Here is a 23,256-nt window from a genome sequence, read left to right as displayed (position 1 = left end):
ATTAAAAAATTAAAATATTCAATAAATATTAGTATTATTGTACTCGTGTAAACTGATAAATAATTTGTAAGTTACAATTTTTGAAATTTTAATCTTTCAAGCGAAATTTTAAATAATTATGAGCTTATTTGGGTGAGTTTAAAAATTTTTTTTGAATTATTTTTTTTAAAAGATCTTATAAAAATGTAAAAGTAATTTTATGTTAGGATATCTCATGTAAAATAATTTTTTTATTTATCAATTATATTTGGACATAATAATGTAAAAGTATTTTTTTTATTTATTATATAAAATATCTTTTTTAAGAAAAAAAGATCTTAAAAAAAAATATAAATTGTAGTTTTTTAAAAAAGATGTTTTTTCTAGTATTTATATTTTTACTACTAGAAATTTATCAAACACGCTAAAAAATAAAAAAGATATTTTTTTAATAAAAAATATTTTTTTATCAATTTAATAGCGCCCAAACAACCACTATATCATTCCAATATCATTTTTGAGAAATTAAATATGTTATCATTTTTATTTGTATAATTATTTATTTATTATCATATTAGTAATAAACTTAAAAATATTCATATTTATAAATTTATTTAATATAAATATTATTATATAATTTTTATATTAAAATTTTTGGCTCCTGAAAAATTTCTTTCAAATTCTGCCAGTAAAGAGAATGATATGTACTTCAATTGACATGTACTTCAATATTTGTGATACGAATAGTTCATGTATTATTTAATAGGTATTAGTTTATATTTTTAAGTATTAGAATGTTAAATTTAATTTTATGTATTTTTCATGTTGTTTGTTTAGTTATTAGATTGGACTATATATTCGCGGATTAAATTTTTTTTTTTATTTTAACCTAATAAAAAGTTATAAATATCTTATAGGCTATTGTAATTGTTATAGAGTTATTAGGGATGTGAAAACTCCTGTTTGATTTCGTAATGATATTATGGTATGGACATGTGAGATTGAATGAAACTTTCTTGTTATATTGAAAAATTGGGTAAAAGGTTAAGTGATTCCTTTCAATTAAATTTTCAAATTATAGGTAGACAAATTAGATTTAATGTGTCCCTTTTTTGTTGCATCAAACAATTAGATAAAAAGTTAAATAATTCATTTTGTATTCAATTTTAATCTATCTCTTTCGTTTTTTTTTCAATTTCAATTTTTATCTTTTTGTTTATCTATTACTTTCATATCAGATTTTAAATATTAGATTAATTTTTATTAGTCTATGTTTATTCTTATTATGCCTACCTAAAAAAAATTACTGCATTTTTACTATTTTTGTGTCATATCCTTCCGTTTTTGTGTTATTCGCTTACATCTTTCAAATTTTATATTTTAATTTGAACAAAAAAAAAAAAAAGAAGTCTAAGTGTTACGAGTGAGCACGGGTCGATTTAGTTTGGGTTCAAGGTGAAATTAGAACTGAACCGATCAAAATGTAATTGGTTCGGTTTGGTTCGAATTTCTATTTTTTTGTGCATGTATTCGAACCAAACCAAACCGATTAAGAACGGATTGGTTTGGTTCGGATAATTGGGTACCCGATAACTTTAAAATTCATAAAAAAACCAAATTTTTATCTTAAAAATTCAACAAGTACAATAAACATGTAACATTAATATAAATAATCTAAACATGTTAAACACCAAATACATTAAAAACTAAACTCATTAAAATCCAAACATATTAATAGTGAATAATCTCACTAAAAGTCATATATATATTTTTATTTTTTTATTTAATTAATATATGATTGGATTCACCGATATCCGAACCAATTATTAACAAAGGCTATTGGTTTGATTCGGATTGGACCCGATTACCCGTTGGTTCCAGAACCAATTTAATTGGTTCAGTTCGGGTTCGGACAGGTAATCGAGTACTCGCTACCTGTGCTCACCCCTACTAAGTGTCAAAATATTGGTTTTGTTATTATCATTTTATGCAAGTCTAGTGTTCGCTTTCTTGTCATTACCTGTAAATTTTAGTGTTCTTTTGAATTAAAAAAAAATTATGATTTTTGTAATTATTTTTTTATATATTATTTTTTTAACTACAAAATTTGAGAATAAATCTTTTTTCAAAGAAGAGAAGAATGATAAGTACTGTAAATGTTCATGACATAAAGAGTCCAAATATTATTTAGTAGTTATTAGTTATATTTTTAATATTAGAATGTTAAATTTAATTTTATATATTTTAATTTTGTTTATTTAGTTATTAGATTGGACTTTATGTTTGTGGGTTTAGGATTTTCTTTATTTTATGACTTGTTTTAGTGAACTTCTAAGAGTATTTTTTTTCGAGTTATTGACGAGCGAATTTTCTGTTGGTAAAGAATTTTACAAATAAATTTCCGTTGCTAGTATAGTTTCTAAACCAACAAAAAATCCTTTTGTACAAAAATTTGGTTATCACAAGTAACAAACCCCTAATAATATTGATAACCGAAGTATTTAAACCTCGGGTCGTCTCTCAAGAAATTGCAGGGAGGTGTATTTATTATTGGTTATGGAAGATTATCTTTTTGGGGTTTTTGAATAATGAACAGGAAAAGTAAATTGCAAAAATTAAAGTAATAACTAATAAAGCTCTTAACAAGGTGTGAGAACTGGAAATCCTATCCTAGTTATCCTTATTAATTGTGATGAGAATTGTTCATTACTCCCACTTAGTTAACCCTTACTAAATAAAGGAAAGTCAAGTGGACTAATTAATTTGATTCCTCAAGTCCTAGTCAACTCCCAAGGAAAGACTAGCTTTAGAGGAATCCAAATCAATCAGCAAATTCCAATTTTCAATCAACAGCTGAGTTTGATAACTCAAGTGTCACCAATTACTCAACCAAAGTAAAAGGAGAAAAGTCTAAATTAAATTGGAAGCATCAATAACATGAATTTGAAGAAAGCAATCTTAAATCTGAAATACTTCAATGTGTATTAAATAAGAAAATCAAATTAAACATAGGAATCCATAAACCAATTTGGCAACATAAGTAATTAACAAGAGAAATAGATAAACCAAAGTACTAGAATAAATAAAATTAGAAGAGAACATAAATTAAAGGAACATTAAACCTGGAATTGAGAAGAAACAATCGTAAAACTAAGAGAAATCCTAAATCCTAAAACCTAAGAGAGAGGAGAGAGCCTCTCTCTCTACAAAACTACATCTCAAACCTAAAATTGTGATTATAAATGTTGTCTTAATGAATTGATTGATTGCCCCACTTTATAGCCTCTAATATGTGTTGAAAACTGGGTCAAAAATAGCCCAGAAATCTCCCCCAGCAATTTCTGATACGTCCAGCACGCAGCAAAGTCACGCATAAGCGTCGTCCACGGGTGAGCGTGGATTGGATTTTTGCTAGGTCACGCGTGCGCGTGATCCATGCGTGTGCGTCACCTATCTTCGAAGTAACTATTGCAAATTATATATCGTTGTGAAGCCCCGAATGTTAGATTTCCAACGCAACTAAAACCGCCTCATTTGGACCTCTGTAGCTCAAGTTATGGTCGAATTAGTATGAAGAGGTCAGGCTAGACAGCTTTAGCAATTCCTTCAATTTCTTGTATTCCTTCCACTTTTGCATGCTTCCTTTCCATCCTCTAAGCCATTCCTACCCTATAAACCCTGAAAACACTTAACACATATATCAAGGCATCGAATGGTAATAAGAGAGGATTAATAATTAGCAATTTTTAAGGCCAAAGAAGCATGTTTTCAATCATAGCACAAAATTAGGAAGGAAAATATAAAACCATGCAATTAGTATGAATAAGTGTGCAAAGACTTGATAAAAACCACTCAATTGAGAACAAGATAAACCATAAAATAGTGGTTTATCAACCTCCCCACACTTAAACATTAGCATGTCCTCATGCTAAGTTCAAGAGAAGCTATAAAGGAGTGAAGAGGAATGGTAAAATTTATGAAATGCAACCTATCTATATGAATGCAACTAAATGCAAAAATGCTTCTACTTACTTGGTTAAAAGTAAACAAATCTTTTAAGAACAAATATGAATTGGCTTTCACTAATTCAAATTATAAAAATGAAGTACAAATACACTTACAAGAAGAAAATAGCCCATGAAAGCCGGGAACAAGGAATCGAGCATCGAACCCTTACTGGAAGTGTATACACTCTAATCGCTCAGGTGTTTGAGGTTCGATTCTCTCAATTCTTTACTAATATTGCTTTCTAAGGCTTGCTCTTCTTCTACCAATCAACAAAAATTTAATGCACAAATACACAAATCAAGAGGTCTTTTAAGGGTTGTAATGGGGTTAGGGTCAAGGTAGGATTGTATTTGGTCAAGTGGACCAAAATCTGAATACTTAATTAACCTAAACTTCTCACCTAACTTAAGACAATTCATGTAATTACAATGCAAAATCTAACTGGCCATTAACTATGTTTACCACATATTCATGCATCCCAACTTTAGTACAACTCATATGCATTGCTACCAACATTTACTTTGGGGCATTTTGTCCCCTTTTTGTTATTTGCTCTTTTTCTTTTCTTTTCTTTTCTCTCTTTTTTTTTTTTATATTTTTTCTTTCTTTTACTTTTCTCAAGGCATATGATTAAGGTATTGAATGCACGCATGAACATATTCTCAACATTCTTTCACATTTTCAGAAAATTCTAACATACTCAATTCTCAAACCAAATGTTTCCAAACCCAATTTCTCCACACTTAAATCATAAGCACTCTCACTAGTCTAAGCTAACCAAGGATTCAAATAAAGGACATTATTATTTTTCGTTTAGAGTTAATGATGTGCTAAAGTAAAGAATAAAAGGGGTAAAATAGGCTCAAATTGGTTTGCAAAGGATAATGAAAGGTTAGGGCCATATGGGTATGTAAGCTTAGTGAAACAAGGCCTCAATCACATAAGTACATGCATACATTAAACAATGGAAATATAGAATCAAGCAAGATATAGATCACAATTTTATAGAGAATAACACACACCAAAAATAAAATATTGGTTGGTGAAATGCAACCAATCAAATAGGCTCAAAATCTCACTGGTTTTGTGTGTTCGAGCTCTAAACCATGTTCCAAAATAAAATTTCTTCAAACAAGTTTAAGGAAAAATTTTATTCAAATTAGTGTAATACTCTAAAAAGTTTCTTGAAAAAGTAAATATTACTTCAATCAAGTAGTTGGTAAAATATGCACAAAATGTAACAAACATGCAATCAAACATGCAAATGCAACAATGAACAAACAAAGAAAATGAAACATTGGTGTTGAGAAGGAAATAACTAATCCACGGAAGTCGGTATCGACCTCCCCACACTTAAAGATTGCACCGTCCTCGATGCATGCTAAGATATGCAAGTGGACGGTTGCTCCAACTGACGCTTGTAGATGGAGGCGCCTTAGTTGGAGGTCTCTTGGTTCCTCTCCTTGCTAGTGTCTTGTCAGAGGCTCTTTCTGCACCCTTCCTGGTGGCCATCCTAAAAAGGGAGAAGAAAAAGGGACATGGATTCAAAGGGATAGAGCAAGGAAGAGGGCAGTACGAGTGATAATCATGCCAAGGTAAAGAAGAATGTCGTTAACACATGGTCGCGACTCCATGCAATTAGGACATCAATGGAAATATAGCATGATAAATTGAGGTAATTAAATGCAAGATGTTTATTGGCATGCTGGCAAAGGCATGAGTAGCATAGATCAAGCATTAAAAGCCAAAATATATTATCACTCGTAACAAACTAGTAATAATGTTTGTATTGACAATTATATTTAATTAATAAAATATTAGAATGGTTTTGTGAAAAACAGGCAGTAGTGTAGAAGAATAGAACAGTTAAGAATTTGCAGTGCCATACGGGCTTTTCACAAACACTTGGTATGCATGTAAAATATGTTAGGAAAAGTATTAAAGTTGAACATGCAAATAACCCAAAAATAATTATTGATAATTGTCAAACAACTCCTTAATAATCCACAAGCAATTATAGAAGAAAATAATCACCCAATTAGATTTCTAACACCAAGTAAAATAATACAAAAAATAAATAAATAAAAAGAAGAGAAGAAAAGAAAATAGAAAGAACGAACCTTGAGAAGAAGGTGATAAGGAGATATAATGGAGAATGTGAGGTGAAGAAAATATGATGAAATGGGAAAGAAGAAGAAAAGAATAAAGAAGAAAGAAGAAGGAGAAAAAAATGTAGAATAAAGAAGAAGGAAGAGAAAAAAGGAAGAAAGAAGAAAGAAATTAGGATTGGAAAAGAAAAGATAAGAAAAGTGGCGGCGCAGGGATCTGGTGGTGTTGCGCGAATGACGCGTACGCGTGCTCCACGCGGACGCGTTGATCGCGCAAATGGGAGGCGACGCGTAAGCGTCGGTCACGCGTACGCGTGACCGTGCTTGTGCTACTTGCGCGAAGGCAGCCTTGCGCACGCACAACTCTCTGTTTGTTTCGGGATGTGTGCCAAAATAACATACGACGCGTGCGCGTCATTGATGCGTACGCGTGAGTGGTCAGAATCTGAAAATGACGCGCACGCGTCAGGGACGCGTACGCATGAATAACTTTGTGCCATGGGCACAGTTCCCGCGCCAGGCCAGCACAACTTTCTGCCTGACAACTCTTTACGTCGATTTTTCTAGGTCACGCGTGCGCGTCATTGACGCGTACGCGTGAAGTGCCAAATGTTCAAAATGACGCAAACGCGTCAGGGACGCGTGCGCGTGGTGATGCTTGTGCGATTGGCACACTTTCTGCATTGCTCCCACGCAACTCTCTGCCACTTGTTTTTTTTTTTTATGCAGAATGCAGATGCAAATGCAGACTATATGCATGAACACTAAGAAAAATAGAATAAAATAAAACTAAGAATAAAATAAAGTAAAATAAAACTGAGACTGAAAAAGAACGATCATACCATGGTGGGTTGTCTCGCACCTAGCACTTTTAGTTATTGTCCTTAAGTTGGATATTGGATGAGCTCCTTGTTATGGTGGCTTGTGCTTGAACTCATCCAGGAATTCTCACCAATATTTGCAATTCTAATATCCTCCGAGATCCCATACTAGTTGCATAAATCCTCAAGCAAGTTAAAGCAAGTGACAAGGCCCCAAGAGTGTTGATTGCCAGAATGAATTCCGGGGTCCCAAACCTTGCTTTTGCACCCGTCTTCTTGTTGATCATCATTTTTCCAATTGGGTGGTGAACAGTCAGAATTCTCACGGAGACATCCAAACAATTTTCTAGACCCATTCAATTGAGAATTATACCAACCCTTATACTTCAATTTGGAGCATGCAACCATATTGAACCTTGCATGACAACTCTTACCATTAACTATCTCCCTCTTACTCTTATAGCCACAAAGAGCTCTAAGTTGCCCATCCGTCTCAAGCAAAGCATATTCAAGTGGGCTAATTAAGCTTAGAGATGAAAGATTTACCCACTTGAATGAAGGAATGGACGGTGATGGCTTTGGGGGAGAGATCTCCAACAACCTTGGCAAGGTGATTTCCAGCTCCATTCTCTTGAGCTCTTCCTTGACAACTTCCACCTCCTTGTAAGCTTCTTCAATTTCAACCTCTTCCTCTTGGTAGCTTTCTTCCAATTCGATCTCTTCTTCATTGTTCACCAAGGGCATGGGAGGTTGTGCTTCTTCTTCTTTAATCTCCATGTCAAGTCCAATGGGAAAGGATTCAAATGTAGATAAGAATTCATCAATGATTGAATCCATCTCTTGATCATTCCCTTCAAAGTCTTCAATCATAATATGCCTTGGAGGTTGTACACCCTCCTCAACATCAAATTCAAATTCCTTAGAAGGGGGTTCTATGACTTGGCTTTCCCATAGACGTTCCGCATCTCCTAAGTCTTCAACCAATTCTTCTTCTTCGATAATTCCGATTTCCTCCACTTGTTCCAATACAAAGTCATGCTCTTTACTGTCCACCGGAGTTTCTAGTGTCTCCTTCATGCTACGTTCTTCATTAGATTCTCCACATAAAGCCATGGGGGTTCCTTGAGTGTCCGAACGTCGGGAAGCTAATTGATTTATCGCTTGTTCCAGTTGATAAAGGGTTGCATGAAATTGATCTACTGTTTCCTTGAGGCGAGCCTGTGATTCTTGGGTTGATGGATATGGACATGGTGCATATGGAAGTGTTGGTTCTTGGGGGTAATTGGATTGGAATTGGGGTGGATAAGGGTTAGGGTCATATGGAGGTGAATGGTTGTAGGTGGCTTGTGAGTATGACGGTTCAAAGCTATGTTGAGGAGGTGGTTCATTGGCATATGATGGGGTTTGTTGGTAACTACAAGGGGGTCCACCATATTCATCATCTTGGTACACTCCCTGGAATGGCTCTTGACCATAGTAGTTTGGTGGAGGTTGGTTGTCACGAAAGAGTCCACCATAACTATTGTCTTGGTATGCATCACAGAATGGTTGTTGGTTATCGCGCATTGGAGGGGGTTGTTGCCAAGAGGGTTGATCAAATCCTTGTGACTCCTCCCATATTTGATTCTTTCAACCTTGATGCCTGTTCTCATTATAGCTTCCATTCCTTACAACAACATTGGAACCAAACTTGAAACCAGAGGGGTGAGAATTCATAGTAGCTAAAGAAAATAAAAACTAATAAAAATTAATGAAAATAAACTCCTAAAACTAGAAACACTAACAAAGAAACGAAAAAGCAAATATTTACAATAACCAATAATAAGGCACACGTTTGCAATTCCCCAGCAACGGCGCCATTTTGACGAGCGGATTTTCTGTCGGTAAAGAATTTCACAAATAAATTCCCGTTGCTAGTATAGTTTCTAAACCAACAAAAAATCCTTTCGTACAAAAATTTGGTTATCACAAGTAACAAACCCCTAATAATATTGATAACCGAAGTATTTAAACCTCGGGTCGTCTCTCAAGAAATTGCAGGGAGGTGTATTTATTATTGGTTATGGAAGATGGGGTTTTTGAATAATGAACAGGAAAAGTAAATTGCAAAAATTAAAGTAATAACTAATAAAGCTCTTAGCAAGGTGTGAAAACTGGAAATCCTATCCTAGTTATCCTTATTAATTGTGATGAGAATTGTTCATTACTCCCACTTAGTTAACCCTTACTAAATAAAGGAAAGTCAAGTGGACTAATTAATTTGATTCCTCAAGTCCTAGTCAACTCCCAAGGAAAGACTAGCTTTAGAGGAATCCAAATCAATCAGCAAATTCCAATTTTCAATCAACAGCTGAGTTTGATGACTCAAGTGTCACCAATTACTCAACCAAAGTAAAAGGAGAAAAGTCTAAATTAAATTGGAAGCATCAATAACATGAATTTGAAGAAAGCAATCTTAAATCTGAAATACTTCAATGTGTATTAAATAAGAAAATCAAATTAAACATAGGAATCCATAAACCAATTTGGCAACATAAGTAATTAACAAGAGAAATAGATAAACCAAAGTACTAGAATAAATAAAAGTAGAAGAGAACATAAATTAAAGGAACATTAAATCTGGATTTGAGAAGGAAGAATCCTAAAACTAAGAGAAATCCTAAATCCTAAAACCTAAGAGAGAGGAGAGAGCCTCTCTCTCTACAAAACTACATCTCAAACCTAAAATTGTGAATTATGAATGTTGTCTTAATGAATTGATTGATTTCCCCACTTTATAGCCTCTAATCTGTGTTTTCTGGGACGAAAACTGGGTCAAAAATAGCTCAGAAATTGCCCCCAACAATTTCTGATACGTTCAGCACGCGGCAAAGTCACGCGTGAGCGTGGATTGGATTTTTGCCAGGTCACGCGTGCGCGTGATCCACATGTACGCGTCGCCTATCTTTGGGGAAGCTATGTCAAATTATATATCGTTGCGAAGCCCCGAATGTTAACTTTTCAACGCAACTGAAACTGCCTCATTTGGACCTCTGTAGCTCAGGTTATGGTCGAATTAGTACGAAGAGGTCAGGCTGGACAGCTTTAGCAATTCTTTCAATTTCTTGTATTCATTCCACTTTTGCATGCTTCCTTTCCATTCTCTAAGCCATTCCTGCCCTATAAACCCTGAAAACACTTAACACACATATCAAAGCATCGAATGGTAATAAGAGAGGATTAATAATTAGCAATTTTTAAGGCCAAAGAAGCATGTTTTCAATCATAGCACAAAATTAGGAAGAAAATGTAAAACCATGCAATTAGTATGAATAAGTGTGCAAAGAGTTGATAAAAACTACTTAATTGAGCACAAGATAAACCATAAAATAGTGGTTTATCAGCCTCCCCACACTTAAACATTAGCATGTTCTCATGCTAAGCTCAAGAGAAGCTATAAAGGAGTGAAGAGGAATGGTAAAACTTATGAAATGTAACCTATCTATATGAATGCAACTAAATGAAAAAATGCTTCTACTTACTTGGTTAAAAGTAAACAAATCTTTTAAGAAATATGAACTGGCTTTCACTAATTCAAATTATAAAAATGAAGTACAAATACACTTGGAAGAAGAAAATAGCCCATGAAAGCCAGGAACAAGGAATCGAGTATCGAACCCTTACTGGAAGTGTATACACTCTAATCGCTCAGGTGTTTGAGGTTCGATTCTCTCAATTCTCTACTAATCTTGCTTTCTAAGGCTTGCTCTTTATTTATTTATTATGTGAAATAAAAAAATATTTTTAAAAAATTATGTAAATTTTAATTTTTTAAAAAGTATATTTTTTTAGTACTTTTACTTTTACTATTAAAAATTTACCAAATACGCTAAAAAATAAAAAATAATTGTTTTTATTGAAAAAATATATTTTTTGATTAACTTAGTGTTAGTTTGGATTGGCTTTTTGAGAGAAAAAAATATTTTTTTAAATGAAATACTTTTATTCAATTTGAAACCTATTTGGATATGTCTTTTAAAAAAAATAATTTTATTAAAAAATATTTATTTTTTCTAAAAACTAACAATACCTTACTTTTAAAAAAAATAAAAACAAAAGATATTTTTAATACTTAAAAAATATTTTTTAAAAATTTGTCCGAATATAAAATAACTTTTGTCTGTTAAAAAATTATCTTTTTTAAAAAGATGAAAAAAAGTACTTTTTTAAAAGACAATTTAAATTTGTCCTTAATGATATCCAAATAAACACTTAACCTAATAAGAAGTTATAAAGACCTCATAAATTATTATAACTGTGAAAATTTTCTTTTTAATTTTGTGATAAAATCATAGTATGAAAAATTTGGTGTTACATTTTCATTAAAAAGAAAAATTTGGAATCGCATCTTTTATGGCCTATACTATTTTCATTTTCAATCAATAAAAATTATATTCAGATAAGAAAAATAAAATCTTTGAAATAAAATCTTCCTATAAAAAAATAATATTACCTTTTCATTAAAAAAAAAAAGCCTTTTTCCTTTTCTTGTTTTATGTCTTGATTTTAAAAGAAAGCTAAAAAGAAAAAATTGAGAGCATGTTTGTGTTAAAAGATGTAGTGTTTTGGTGTCACTAAATGGTTAAAAAATAAATTTTTTAATAAGAAAAAGATATTTTTTTAAAATTTTTTTAGTGAATTTAGTAAAATTTTAATAGTAAAAATAAAAATATTTTAAAAATTTAAAAAATATTTTTTTAATAGTTACAATAAAAGTTTTTTATTTTAAAAAATATTTTTACATAATAAATAAATAATTATTTTTATATTATTATATTCAAATATGATTACTAAATAAAAAATATTTTTGTCACCGAAAAAAAATATTTTTATATAAAATATTTAAATATAAAATTATTTTTATTTTTAAAAAATAAAAAAATTTTTGTAAAAACTTGCCCAAATAAGTTCGTAGAAATTTTTAACGCGAGAGATAAACATCACCAATATATATATATATATATATATATATATGACATAGTGGCCAAAGCAAAGCCAAAATGGCTAAAGATTAATGTTCTGAAAATTGGTTCGGATCGACCGATCGAACCGGTTGAACCGTAAACCGGACACAAGAACGATTCGGGCATACAACAAAATCGCAAAATCTAAAAATCGAAATTGAACCGGTGAACCGATCGGTCGAACCGAATCGTGATCTGGCCAGTTTTTTGGTTGAGCAGCAAAACGTTGCCGTTTCAGTCTCTGGAACCCTAAATTAATAACCAATTCCCTAATTGCCTTCTCCTCGAGCTTCAGAACTCAGAAGCGATGTGAACTGAGAATTGAGAACGCCTCCGGCCTCTCTGACTCTCACACGGGTTCTCATCGTCATCGAGCTCGTCGTCCGGTCGTCCATCACATTCGTCGAGCCACTGCGTCGAGCCACCGCCGTCAATCCTTCGAACAACCACCTAATCGCGCAGCAGCCGTTGTGGTAGTTGACCAGTCACCTCCGTCGCACAGCAGCCGTCGCTGTCTCCCACTCTCCCTATTGCATGTTCTGTTGAAGCCTTGAAGGTGCCTTCGAGCTTCTAGAGTTTCAGGTAATTTTTTTTAGTTATGATTGTTTGATTGAATAACTGTTGCTTGTCTCTGTCTCCTGATGAGTTTGATTAAGTAGTTCTTTGATTTTGTGAAGCTCTATGAACTGAACTCACTGAAGTGTGACATGATGAACTCTGAAACTGTGAACTCTGTCTCCCTATTTTATTTTTCTTTGAACTGTGTAGTGTGAAACTGTGAAGTGTGAACTGATTCAACTGATCCTGCTAAACTGAACTGTGAACTTTGGTTAATAATTGTTGTTTACTGATTACTGAACTGGTTTTGCTTTGTTTTCTGAACTGGATTTTCTTGTTTGTTGAGTAATTGTGAATAATTTTTAATAATTTTGGATGTTGTTTGTTGTGAACTTGAGAGTTGAGATTATTGGGTTGGATTGCTGGTAGTGTTTAGATATGGATGAGAGAGACAACGGTGATCCAACCAAGCAGAAGTGAGGAGAACATGTGTCTGAGGAACTGGAAAGCAGCCAGAATGCAGAGTCCGTTGTAGGACAGCAAGTGCAATTGGGAGCGGATGAGAACTTTGGAGGGTATACGTTAGCAAGAAGGAAAGGGCTATCTTAGGCTTAGAGCAAGGTCTGAGAGGTATAAAAGATTGCAACATTTTATCAATAACTTGCATTTGCATGTTCTGGGAAAATGAAGAAAAGAAAGAAAAAGGATTATTCTTTGAACTATGGCAGGACTCCAAGGGAATGAGAAGGTTAAGGATTTTAACATGGTTTTTGGCTTCCACTTCAGCTCTAATATCCTTCTCAAGCTTTTGCAGTGATAACACCAAACGTACCAAATGGCACTGGTTCAAAAGAGGGTGGAAAGGTAAAAGAAACCTATGCATTGTAGCTGCAAACACCATTCTTGGTGAATTAATATACTCCAAAGGCACCTTGTGACTCAAGAAACATGAATCATATTCGAAGTTAGTCAAAAAAGGAGATAATTTGAGTCAAATAGATGGAAGTTAATAATAAAGCACCTTTGTTTTAAAGTTTACATTAGGCTATAATTATATTTTCATGTGTTTATTTATATTTTATTTAACTCCGCCTATGTTACACTTGCGGTACATAGCCGGTCCCAAGCCCGGATAAAGGAGGAGGGTTGTGTTAGGTCTTCGGCAACCAACATAAAAATATAGCCGAACCCCCATGATATGAATCAAAGGCATTATTGCGCTAAAGCTAGGTCGTTTCCCTGAAGCAACGCGCCGTATGGCTCGAATACGGTGTCAAAGCAAGAGCCGCTGCATCGGTGCCCGGATGTAGTGTTAAATGAGCAAGGGTTCTCGCGTTTTCATGAACGGACGAGGGTAAATAAGCTAGTTCACAAAGTAAAAGGTAAAAGTCAAAGCGACAGAAGGTTGAGATTTGGGAAATGGAACATAGGCACTCTAACAGGAAAGTCCATGGAGGTGGTGGACACCATGACAAGGAGGAAGATTAACATTATGTGCCTACAAGAAACGAAATGGATTGGTGCAAAGGCTAGGGAGTTGGATACTTCTGGTTTCAAACTTTGGTATACAGGAAATGTGAAGAATAGGAATGTGGTTGGAATAATTGTGGATAAGCAGTGGAAGAAGGACGTAGTGGATGTCAAGAGGGTGGGAGATCGGATCATCTCTATCAAACTTGTGGTGGAGGGAGGTGCTTTCCATGTGATTAGCGCCTATGCACCGCAAGTGGGTTCGGACGAACAACACAAGATAAGGTTTTGGGAGGATCTAGAGAGTTTGGTTCAAGGCATACCTTTGGGAGATAAGATTTTCTTAGGAGGAGATTTAAATGGCCATGTTGGGAGAGAAGTGACTGGATATGGGAGTATTCACGGAGGCCATGGTTTCGGGGTGATCAATGCCGAGGGTAAAACTATTTTGAACTTTTCCTCAACCTTTGATCTTCTCATCGCAAATACATGTTTTAAAAAGAGAGACGAACATCTTATAACCTATAAGAGTGGCATGACAAGCTCTCAAATTGACTTCTTGTTGAGGAGAGTCGACCGGAAATTTTGCATTAACTGTAAAATTATCCCGGGAGAGAGTTTGACAACACAACATAGGGTGCTCGTCATGAATTTTCGTGTTGAGCAAAAGTTGAGAAAAAGACATCATACGAAGAACCCAAGGACGAGGTGGTGGCGGATGAAAGGTGAGGAACAAAGAAGCTTCCTAAGACGGGTAGGAGAAGAGGCAAAGTGGGATGGGAATGGAAGCGCGGAAGAGATGTGGAGGGAGATGGCAGAAGTTATTAGAAGAACAGGAAAAGAAAGTTTTGGTGAATCTAAAGGAATAGGACCAAGAGACAAGGAGTCCTAGTGGTGGAATGCGAGTATAGAAGAAAAGATAAAGATAAAAAGGAAATGCTTTAAAGAGTGGTCTTTATGCCGCAATGCAGATAATTGGGAAAAATATAAGGCGGCTAAGAAAGAGACAAAAGTGGCTGTAAGTGAAGCAAGAACAAGAGCATATGAGGGTCTCTACCAGTCTTTGGGCACGAAAGAAGGAGAAAAAGGTATATATAGAATCGCAAAGAGCCGGGAAAGAAGAACGAGAGATTTGGATCAGGTTAAGTGCATAAAGGATAATGATGGAGAGGTATTGGCTCAAGAGGAGAAGATTAATGAAAGGTGGAAGAGCTACTTCTACGAGTTATTTAATGAGGGACAGAAGATTCTTCCGAGCCTTGGTCGATTATGCACAAGAGAAGAAGATCAAAACTTTGACTACTATCGAAGGATTCGAGACTTCGAGGTAAAAGAGGCTCTAAAGCAGATGAAAAATGGCAGAGCAGTAGGACCTGATAATATCCCGATTGAGGTTTGTAAGGGTCTTGGAGAAAAAGGCATCAACTGGTTAACCATGCTTTTTAATGAGATTTTAAGGTCAAAGAAGATGCCTGATGAGTGGAGAAAGAGCACCTTGGTACCTATCTACAAGAATAAGAGGGATATACAAAGTTGTGAAAACTATAGAGGGATTAAGCTTATGAGTCATACTATGAAGTTATGGGAAAGGGTGATAGAACGGAGGTTGAGAAAAGAGACACAAGTGACAGAGAACCAATTTGGATTTATGCCAGGCAGATCTACCACTGAAGTGATATACCTATTAAGAAGGATGATGGAGAGGTATCGTAGTAATAAAAGGGATCTACATATGGTGTTTATTGATTTGGAAAACACGTATGATAGGGTACCAAGGGAGGTCTTATGGAAGGTTTTAGATAAGAGGAAAGTAAGTATCGCATATATTCGGGTAACTAAAGACATGTATGATGGGGCCACAACTAGTGTGAAGACTCAAGGTGGTGTGACAGAGGAATTCCCTATTGGTATAGGATTACACCAGGGATCATCCTTAAGTCCATACCTTTTCACATTAGTCTTGGAAGTACTCACAGAGCACATCCAAGAGCCTGTGCCATGGTGCATGCTTTTTGCCGATGATATCGTCCTTATGGGAGAGTCAAGAGAAGACCTAAATAAGAAGTTGGAGTTATGGAGAGAAGCTCTAGAAGTGTATGGTCTGCGTATAAGCCGTAGCAAGACGAAATATATGGAATGTAAGTTCCGTTTGAGAAGGAAAAATCCCAATATAGAGGTGAGGATTGGAGAAAACATCCTATGAAAAGTTAAAAGTTTTAAGTATCCTGGGTGCATCATACAGGATAATGGATAGATTGAACAGGATGTAAATCATAGGATCCAAGCAGGTTGGTCAAAATGACGGAGTGCATATGGTTTTATATGTGACAAAAAAGTGCCCTTAAAACTTAAAGGTAAATTCTATCGCACCGCTATAAGACCGGCTATGCTGTATGGTACGGAGTGTTGGGCGGCTAAAGGGGAGGACGAACATAAGCTGAGTGTGGCAGAGATGAAGATGTTGAGATGGATGAGTGGTCATACGTGATTGGATAAAATAAGGAATGAAGATATAAGGGAGAGAGTTGAAGTAGCACCCATTGTGGAAAAGATGGTTGAATCGCGTCTCAGGTGGTTTGAACATGTGAGAAGAAGACCGATAGAACATCCAATCAGGAGAGTGGATGAGATGGAAGATGGACAAAGGGCGAAAGGCAGAGGAAGACCTAAGAAGACCATCCATGAGGTGGTCAAACGAGATCTACATGTAAACGGTCTCTCTGTAGACATGATACATGACAGAGCACAATGACGTCGTTTGATTCATGTAGCCGACTCCACTTAGTGGGACAAGGCTTTGTTGTTGTTGTTGTTTATTTATATTTTATTTATTATTTTGTTATAAAACGGTTTTTCAGTTCAACCACAGTCGAACCGATTGAACCTATAAACCAGTAAATTAGTAGCTAGAGCAGTTCGATGGCCGGTTCGATTTTCAGAACCTTGCTAAAGATAACTCTCCAATAAAATTTTAACTCGTGAGTCGTGACAACTTTGGAGAGCAAAAATCAGCAACTTTGACTGTGTAAAGAATGGGGAATCAAACATTGACCACACTTAACTATCATAAATTATGCTACTATATATATATAACTATGACTATAGTATTTCAAAAAACATTACCAAAATAAATAAAATATAACTTCAATTTTAACCTCATATATAAATTATATTATAGTATTTCAAAAAATATTACCAAAATAAATAAAATATAACTTTAATTTTAACCACTTATATAATTATTATATCTACGGTAACATAGTCAAATCCACCATATATATATATATATATATATATATGAACACCAAATTAATTACTAACATATAAAATATCTCACCGTTAGAGTATGTTTTTCAGTTTTTGTAATCTTATCGTCCATTGAGGGCCCACACAAACACGTTATCATTTATCAAGGACCATCCATCTCGAAACACAAATAACATAGGCTAATGCAAAATCTTTATCATTAATTTCCACATGAATTTTTCTCATACTCTAAAAGCATTATAGGAGATTTTGACTATAAAAATAAAATTTAAAACCTGTAATTAGTTCAATGCATTTAAATTCATTAACTGTCAGTATTACATAAAAGCACTCATATCCTTAACCTTAAGGCAATGATTCGAAAAAATCATTTTAGACTAACAGCGTAAGAAACATCCATATGCAACAATTTATACTATAAATCATGTGATATTTTCTCATCTCTCGAAGCCAACATACAAAGAGATAAAACATAAAACGGATACATAATATAGGTAAGACATCACAATAGCAAATATCCGCTGAAGTATCAAAGTGTATCGAGTCATACAGAGATCCTATATAGCATGAGAAGGCGCAAAGTTAAGGGATCATGGCCCCTATAGTTTTTTCATTAGAATTAGGAATGATCTTGTTCCATCTGATTCAGATTGAATCGACCTTCATTATTTTTATGCACTTCCACTTTAAACTTCTCTTCCTTTTCTCCCCGCTTCACTTTCAGCAGCAAATTAAACTTTGCCAAATCATCAATGACCTGTACAAGAGACACAAACCTCAAACCTAATTGAACACAAATACAAATACAAATACATAACATAACATCTGTCTTGGGACAAATTTGTCCAATGTGCTAACCACCCAAAAGCTTGGGACTTGGGAGTAGGGACAGTGGAGAAGAAGACACACATTACTTCTCTATTTTTTGTCACTGTTCTGTCTATATTTTCAATTTCGAAACACTTACCAAACAATCTTTGAATATCTTGAGAGACTTGCATGGTTTGAGCCTTAAGACATCATTTTATTACATGGTTATACATGGTTTGTATAACCTGCACATTCTTGAGAAGTCCGTTGATGTTGAAGCATTCAAAAGGAACATTTCTTTTTTTACATATCCAAATACAGAGTAATTTATGCATGCAAATGCTTAAAAAAGTTCTTAACCTATTGCAATAGCATCAACCAAGTGTTCAAACTTAGATTCTATTTTGCCTCTTATCACAACCATTCACAAGTTAAATTGCAAGAGAACCACAAAGAAACATGCAAGAAGATTGCGAGAAATCAATGGTCGAGTGTTAGCTTTAAAGAAAGAGAACAACAAGGCAGTGAGGTACAGACCTCAGCTTTTGCATCAACCACCTCATGAAGCTGATAAGGCACTAATGAATTGGACCTCTGCTGGATGGTCTTTATAGCATGGTTTGCAGCATCTTGAACTTGAGGATCATTTGTTGGCACAGTTTGTAATCCTGGTTTGTGACCATCTGATAACAAAACTGGTCAGCAACAAACTCATGTACAAATACTTCATTTTTACTCATATGCGTACCATGTGTATTTGCATAAAATAAAGTGTGATCTCAAACCTCTTAAATCTGTTCCCCCCCAAAAAAAGAAAAAAACAAAATAAAAATGCTGTATTTATATTTGTACCATATCAAATTCAATACTACTTTTCATATTTGTGCATCATAGGCGACACGTGATAATTAGCAAACACTAGGGGGTTCATCTGTTGCACAAATTAAGGGGTTAATATACATAACTTCCTACTATAATAAGCAAGACCATCCTATTCACTCAAAAAGTCAAAATCATTGTCAAACTTTTTACTCCTTGTTAAATATAGGATAAGGACTTCTCAAATTCATATCTCTAACATCAATTGCATACCTTTATAACACTCTTTTTTTTTCAAGAATAACAAAATCAATGGCGTCATGTTCATTCTCAATACAAGAGGGTCCAAATCCTTTAAAATACAGAAATAATTATTCATTTATAATCCATGTTTCTCAAGACAAAGCCGGTTTGATAACTATGGCTGGGAGTGCCATCTAATCCAGGGCATAAAAATCAGAGACCAAATTTGAACAATGCAAAACATTCAGGAAAATGTGAGGTTAGCACTAATCATGACATTGAAAGCAATCAGTTCAGGAAAATGTCATACCTTTCTTGACACCAAGATCTGCGGCAGTAATTGATGGCGATGCACCAGCATGCTTGAACTCTTGGAGTTCTTTAAAGTTCATCCAGGGCTTCACCCATACCTTGGCTTCGTAGATCTTTTTCTCGCCGGCTTCAATAGCCTCAATAGTAAGATGATGCATAGTGCCAGCAACAACCTGCTCCTGTGCCTTCAACACCCTCCCAAACTCCAGAAGTGCATTCTTCAAAACAAAAAGCACTCAACACAAGGCAATACTTCTCATCCACATAATCAACACAACATTGTGTACAATTCAGACCATTCCTTAATCATGTAGTGAATTTCTAATTAAACACCATATATAATGCAAGCTGATTCTTGTCTTTCACAGCCCCTACTAAAAAAATTAACTATTGCTTACTATACTATAGGGGCTGAAATTTAGTAGCTACAAATACACAGACATAGATGTGGTGTTCAAAATTGGAGACAGATGCACAAAACAGTGTCCCAAGACACAATTTCTGTGTTTTCTAAAATAGATTATGCATAGCAATTAACCGGGTTATGCCACTCATTCTGGTCCACATAGGTTAAATGAGTCTAAATAGTCCCTCTAAACACATGAATCAAGTTACTCATTTTATCTCGAGTGAATCTAGTCTCTCAGGAAACTAAGTTGGTTTCGCATTTTGTATCTATAGAACTATTTTGATTCATTAAAAATTACGGGAACCAAAATGATTCTCGCTTGTCATGAATATTTACAAACATAAAAAATCATTTCTTTTGCGTAATCTCTTAAAAATAGAAACGCAAATAAAAGCAAAGGATATGAACTTAAAATAATAATACTAAAAAATAAATAAATAAACCTAACGAAGCATGGACTGCACTTAGATTCCAACACAAACTCCGGTAAAATTTTCATTACAATTAACTCATTCTCGCATTAAGAAAATATTACAACAGAAAAAGAGAGAAAATCAGAAAATGAAGGAAGAAGGAACCTGTTTCTTGTTGTGCTCGTCAACAGCGAAACGAGCAAGGGCTTCGGTGTCTAGGCTGTTCTCAGATCCTTGGGAATCGCGCAAGCCTCCGAGCGTAGCCATTGGTGCGTGATCGTACTCTGAACAGTCTCCAAAGGAAGATCGAAACGAGAAGAGAAAGAAGGAGAAGAAGACGAAGATGGTGCGAAGTGATAGGATTGAAGAAGATGAAGTTGTTCTCATTCGGCTTCTTTCCTTAATTACTACGCCAACTTTGGAATTGGAATAATAAAGAGGAACGGTTTTTTGTTTGCTTTGGAGAGTAGACTACACTAAACACTCTCTGTCTTCTTTATGGGAAGGTGGCTTTGGATTTGAGTGAATCACAAGGTCGGTGGCGTGTAAGCTTCCCGTATAGGCCACGTGGCATTCACGTTCCATACGCGTCAAGTTTCAAGAATTTTTTTTTAAAGAAAAATGCAAAAAAACATCCAAATTTATTATTAATATTTAAATATAAGATAAAGTATATTATTGTATTTTTAGATTAAAATAATTAAACTAAAATAATTAAATTAATAATTAAATAATAATTAAAAAATAAATAATAAATTATGATGACCATAGTATTTGAATTTGAATTTTTTAAATTTTGAATTTTCACTTTAGAGGGTAAAGTGTAATTTCGTACCCTTGAATGATTTCTCTCTCATATTTTTTCTTGGTCCCACCTATAAAATAAATGGTGAGAGATCTCACTTTACCCTCTAAAGTAAAATTCAAAATTTAGAGAATTCAAATCCTAATATTTCTCTTTTTTCCCATCTAAAAACATCCCCAAAAAAGGCCAAAATCCACCAAATGTGAGTAATTTTTTATATAATTAAATATCTAAAAAACATTAATTTCCGGAATACGCACAAAATGAAATCGTTTCTAAAATACGCAGGGCCAACTCTAGGCCATCGTCCGCGAAATGGAGTTGCTCATCAACTCAGCCCTGGCGTCTGCGAAATGGAGTCGACAGCAACAGGGTCCATGTCAGGTGCGGCACAGACGAAATGGTGGAGAAGCCATTTAGTGGCTGACATCCGCGAATTGGGAAAATTTGTGGCGGCGGGCACGAATTGGGTCCATGTCAGTGTCAGTACACGCGAGATAGTGCACTTCATGTGTACTGGCCACGAATTGGGATCTTAATGTGTCTATATAAACGCTGCTGGATCATCCACGGAAGAAGCCATTATCTCCACTCTCCTCCTACTCTCCAAAATTTCTCTCAACCTCACAACCTTCTTCCTCTCTAAAAATTTTTCGGGTGTTAAGATTGGATTGCTTTGTGTATGGCTTCGGCGAACATTTATGTGATTATATACCCTAATGGAGAAATTTCTCATACAGCAGAAGGTATTACATTCGTATGCGACGATCCACTATGGATAATGATTTCGCCATAGACATCGTTGCAAGATCTGAAGAATATGATTCTGATGCATACCGGAATGGTTGGAAAAAAAGAAATCACGAAGCTGACTTATAGGATGCCTGTTGCAGTGGCCAACTCGTTTGCGTATCAAAAAATGCAGATAAAATCTGATCAGCATGTGTCGATGATGTTTTCTTATCATCGCAGCATAGGAAGCATCTATTCGTTGGAGCTTTGTCTGAATCTTCAAGATATTGGTGGAAGCTCGTCTAGTTCCAATAATGTGGAGGGTGTGAGAAATCTGGGAGCAGCTGATTTTGTTCCAGGTCGGGATACCAGAAGGGCCTGTAGTCCAAGCTTCAATGCGTTTGTTACGCGGGAACAGAATGTAGATATTCATGAAGCACGCCCCTCCCCTTCTGCACTTGTTGGGTTGGATAGGTATCCTGATGCTGGCATTGCAGAAACCTCTGATGAGGATGAGATTGAAGATTTCAGCGGTGATGAGGCAGAAGCCATTCCGGAAATGTAGCTTCTGCATGGCGATTCTGTTCCTCCAACACGTGTCGAACCGGGAGGTGGTGGTGTATCCTCCAGCACACCAGCACCACTACCTGTCCTTAAATCTTGGAGCAATGCATTCGAGTAATGCAGAGGACAGACCGAGCAGCTACGCTTTGTCAGGCGAGATGGAGCTCGAGATTGGGTTGAAGTTTCTCAACCGGGAAACAGTGATGCTGGCAGTCAAAAACTACAACATCCGTTGGAGTGCAGAATATAAGGTGGTAGAGTCAGACCAAAGTAGGTATGTTTGTCGATGCAAACAGTTCGGGGATCAATGTCGTTGGATGGACGGGTTGCAAAGACAAGGTCTTCTAGATTTTGGGAAATTCGAAAATACAAAGGGCCTCATAGTTGCTTGGCAAGTTCAATGTCTCAAGACCACGCTCAACTTGATAGCAATGTGATCTGCCAGCACATATTCCCCATGGTGCATGCTGATGCGACAATTTACGTAAAGGTGTTGCAAGGATCGGTGGAGTCAGTGTACGGGTACAAGGTGTCTTACAAGAAGGTTTGGCACGCGAAACAGAAGGCAATCGCAAGGATCTATGGTGATTAGGATGATTTGTATGACCAGTTGCGTCGATACTTCAATGCTCTGCACGCTTTCGTCCCAGGTATTACTTGCATTTTACTATCGTAGGGTATTTGCTATTGATTGTCCATTTGCTCCTTTACATGTTTGACTAAGTAAGCATTTTCGTACCAGGGACAATTGTTGACCTCCAAACACGGCCGTACTATGTCGGGAACACTCTAGATCGTGATAGTGTCATGTTTCACCAGGTTTTCTGGTCGTTCCCTTTATGTGTTCAAGCTTTTAGGAACTGTAAGCCGTTGGTGTCAGTGGACGGTACACACCTGTTTGGTAAGTACGTAGGCACCCTTCTCATGGGCATAGC

At 35.3% G+C, this 23,256-nt stretch overlaps 1 protein-coding gene and 1 long non-coding RNA gene across 2 annotated transcripts; one reads left to right on the top strand and one right to left on the bottom strand.

Annotated features, from left to right (window-relative positions):
* The first annotated feature begins 17,495 nt into the window (after positions 1-17,495).
* On the top strand, positions 17,496-20,617 carry LOC148549865 (uncharacterized). Its single transcript, XR_015896435.1, has 2 exons — positions 17,496-18,797; positions 18,973-20,617. It is a non-coding gene; the product is annotated as an uncharacterized LOC148549865 (long non-coding RNA).
* On the bottom strand, positions 17,624-20,510 carry CYSB (cystatin B). Its single transcript, XM_016315417.3, has 4 exons — positions 20,386-20,510; positions 19,397-19,616; positions 18,562-18,707; positions 17,624-17,971 (listed from the first exon to the last, which is right to left on the bottom strand). Exons 1-4 carry the CDS (start codon positions 20,485-20,487, stop codon positions 17,834-17,836), a joined length of 606 nt encoding a protein of 201 aa, XP_016170903.2. The 5' UTR covers positions 20,488-20,510; the 3' UTR covers positions 17,624-17,833.
* Positions 20,618-23,256: the final 2,639 nt, after the last annotated feature.

This window comes from Arachis ipaensis, chromosome B8, assembly GCF_059453495.1.
Source record: "Arachis ipaensis isolate K30076 ecotype BB chromosome B8, ASM5945349v1, whole genome shotgun sequence".
NCBI lineage: Eukaryota > Viridiplantae > Streptophyta > Magnoliopsida > Fabales > Fabaceae > Arachis > Arachis ipaensis.
This window is presented reverse-complemented; position numbering and strand designations above follow the sequence as displayed.

Coding starts and splice junctions, on each gene's coding strand:
- CYSB (XM_016315417.3), bottom strand. CDS start 20,487: ATGGCTACGCTCGGAGGCTTGCGCGATTCCCAAGGATCTGAGAACAGC. Junction 18,708..19,396: donor AGATCTTGGTGTCAAGAAAG/GTATGACATTTT, acceptor TTTTGTTATCAG/ATGGTCACAAACCAGGATTA. Junction 17,972..18,561: donor TGGTTGATGCAAAAGCTGAG/GTCTGTACCTCA, acceptor TCTCTTGTACAG/GTCATTGATGATTTGGCAAA.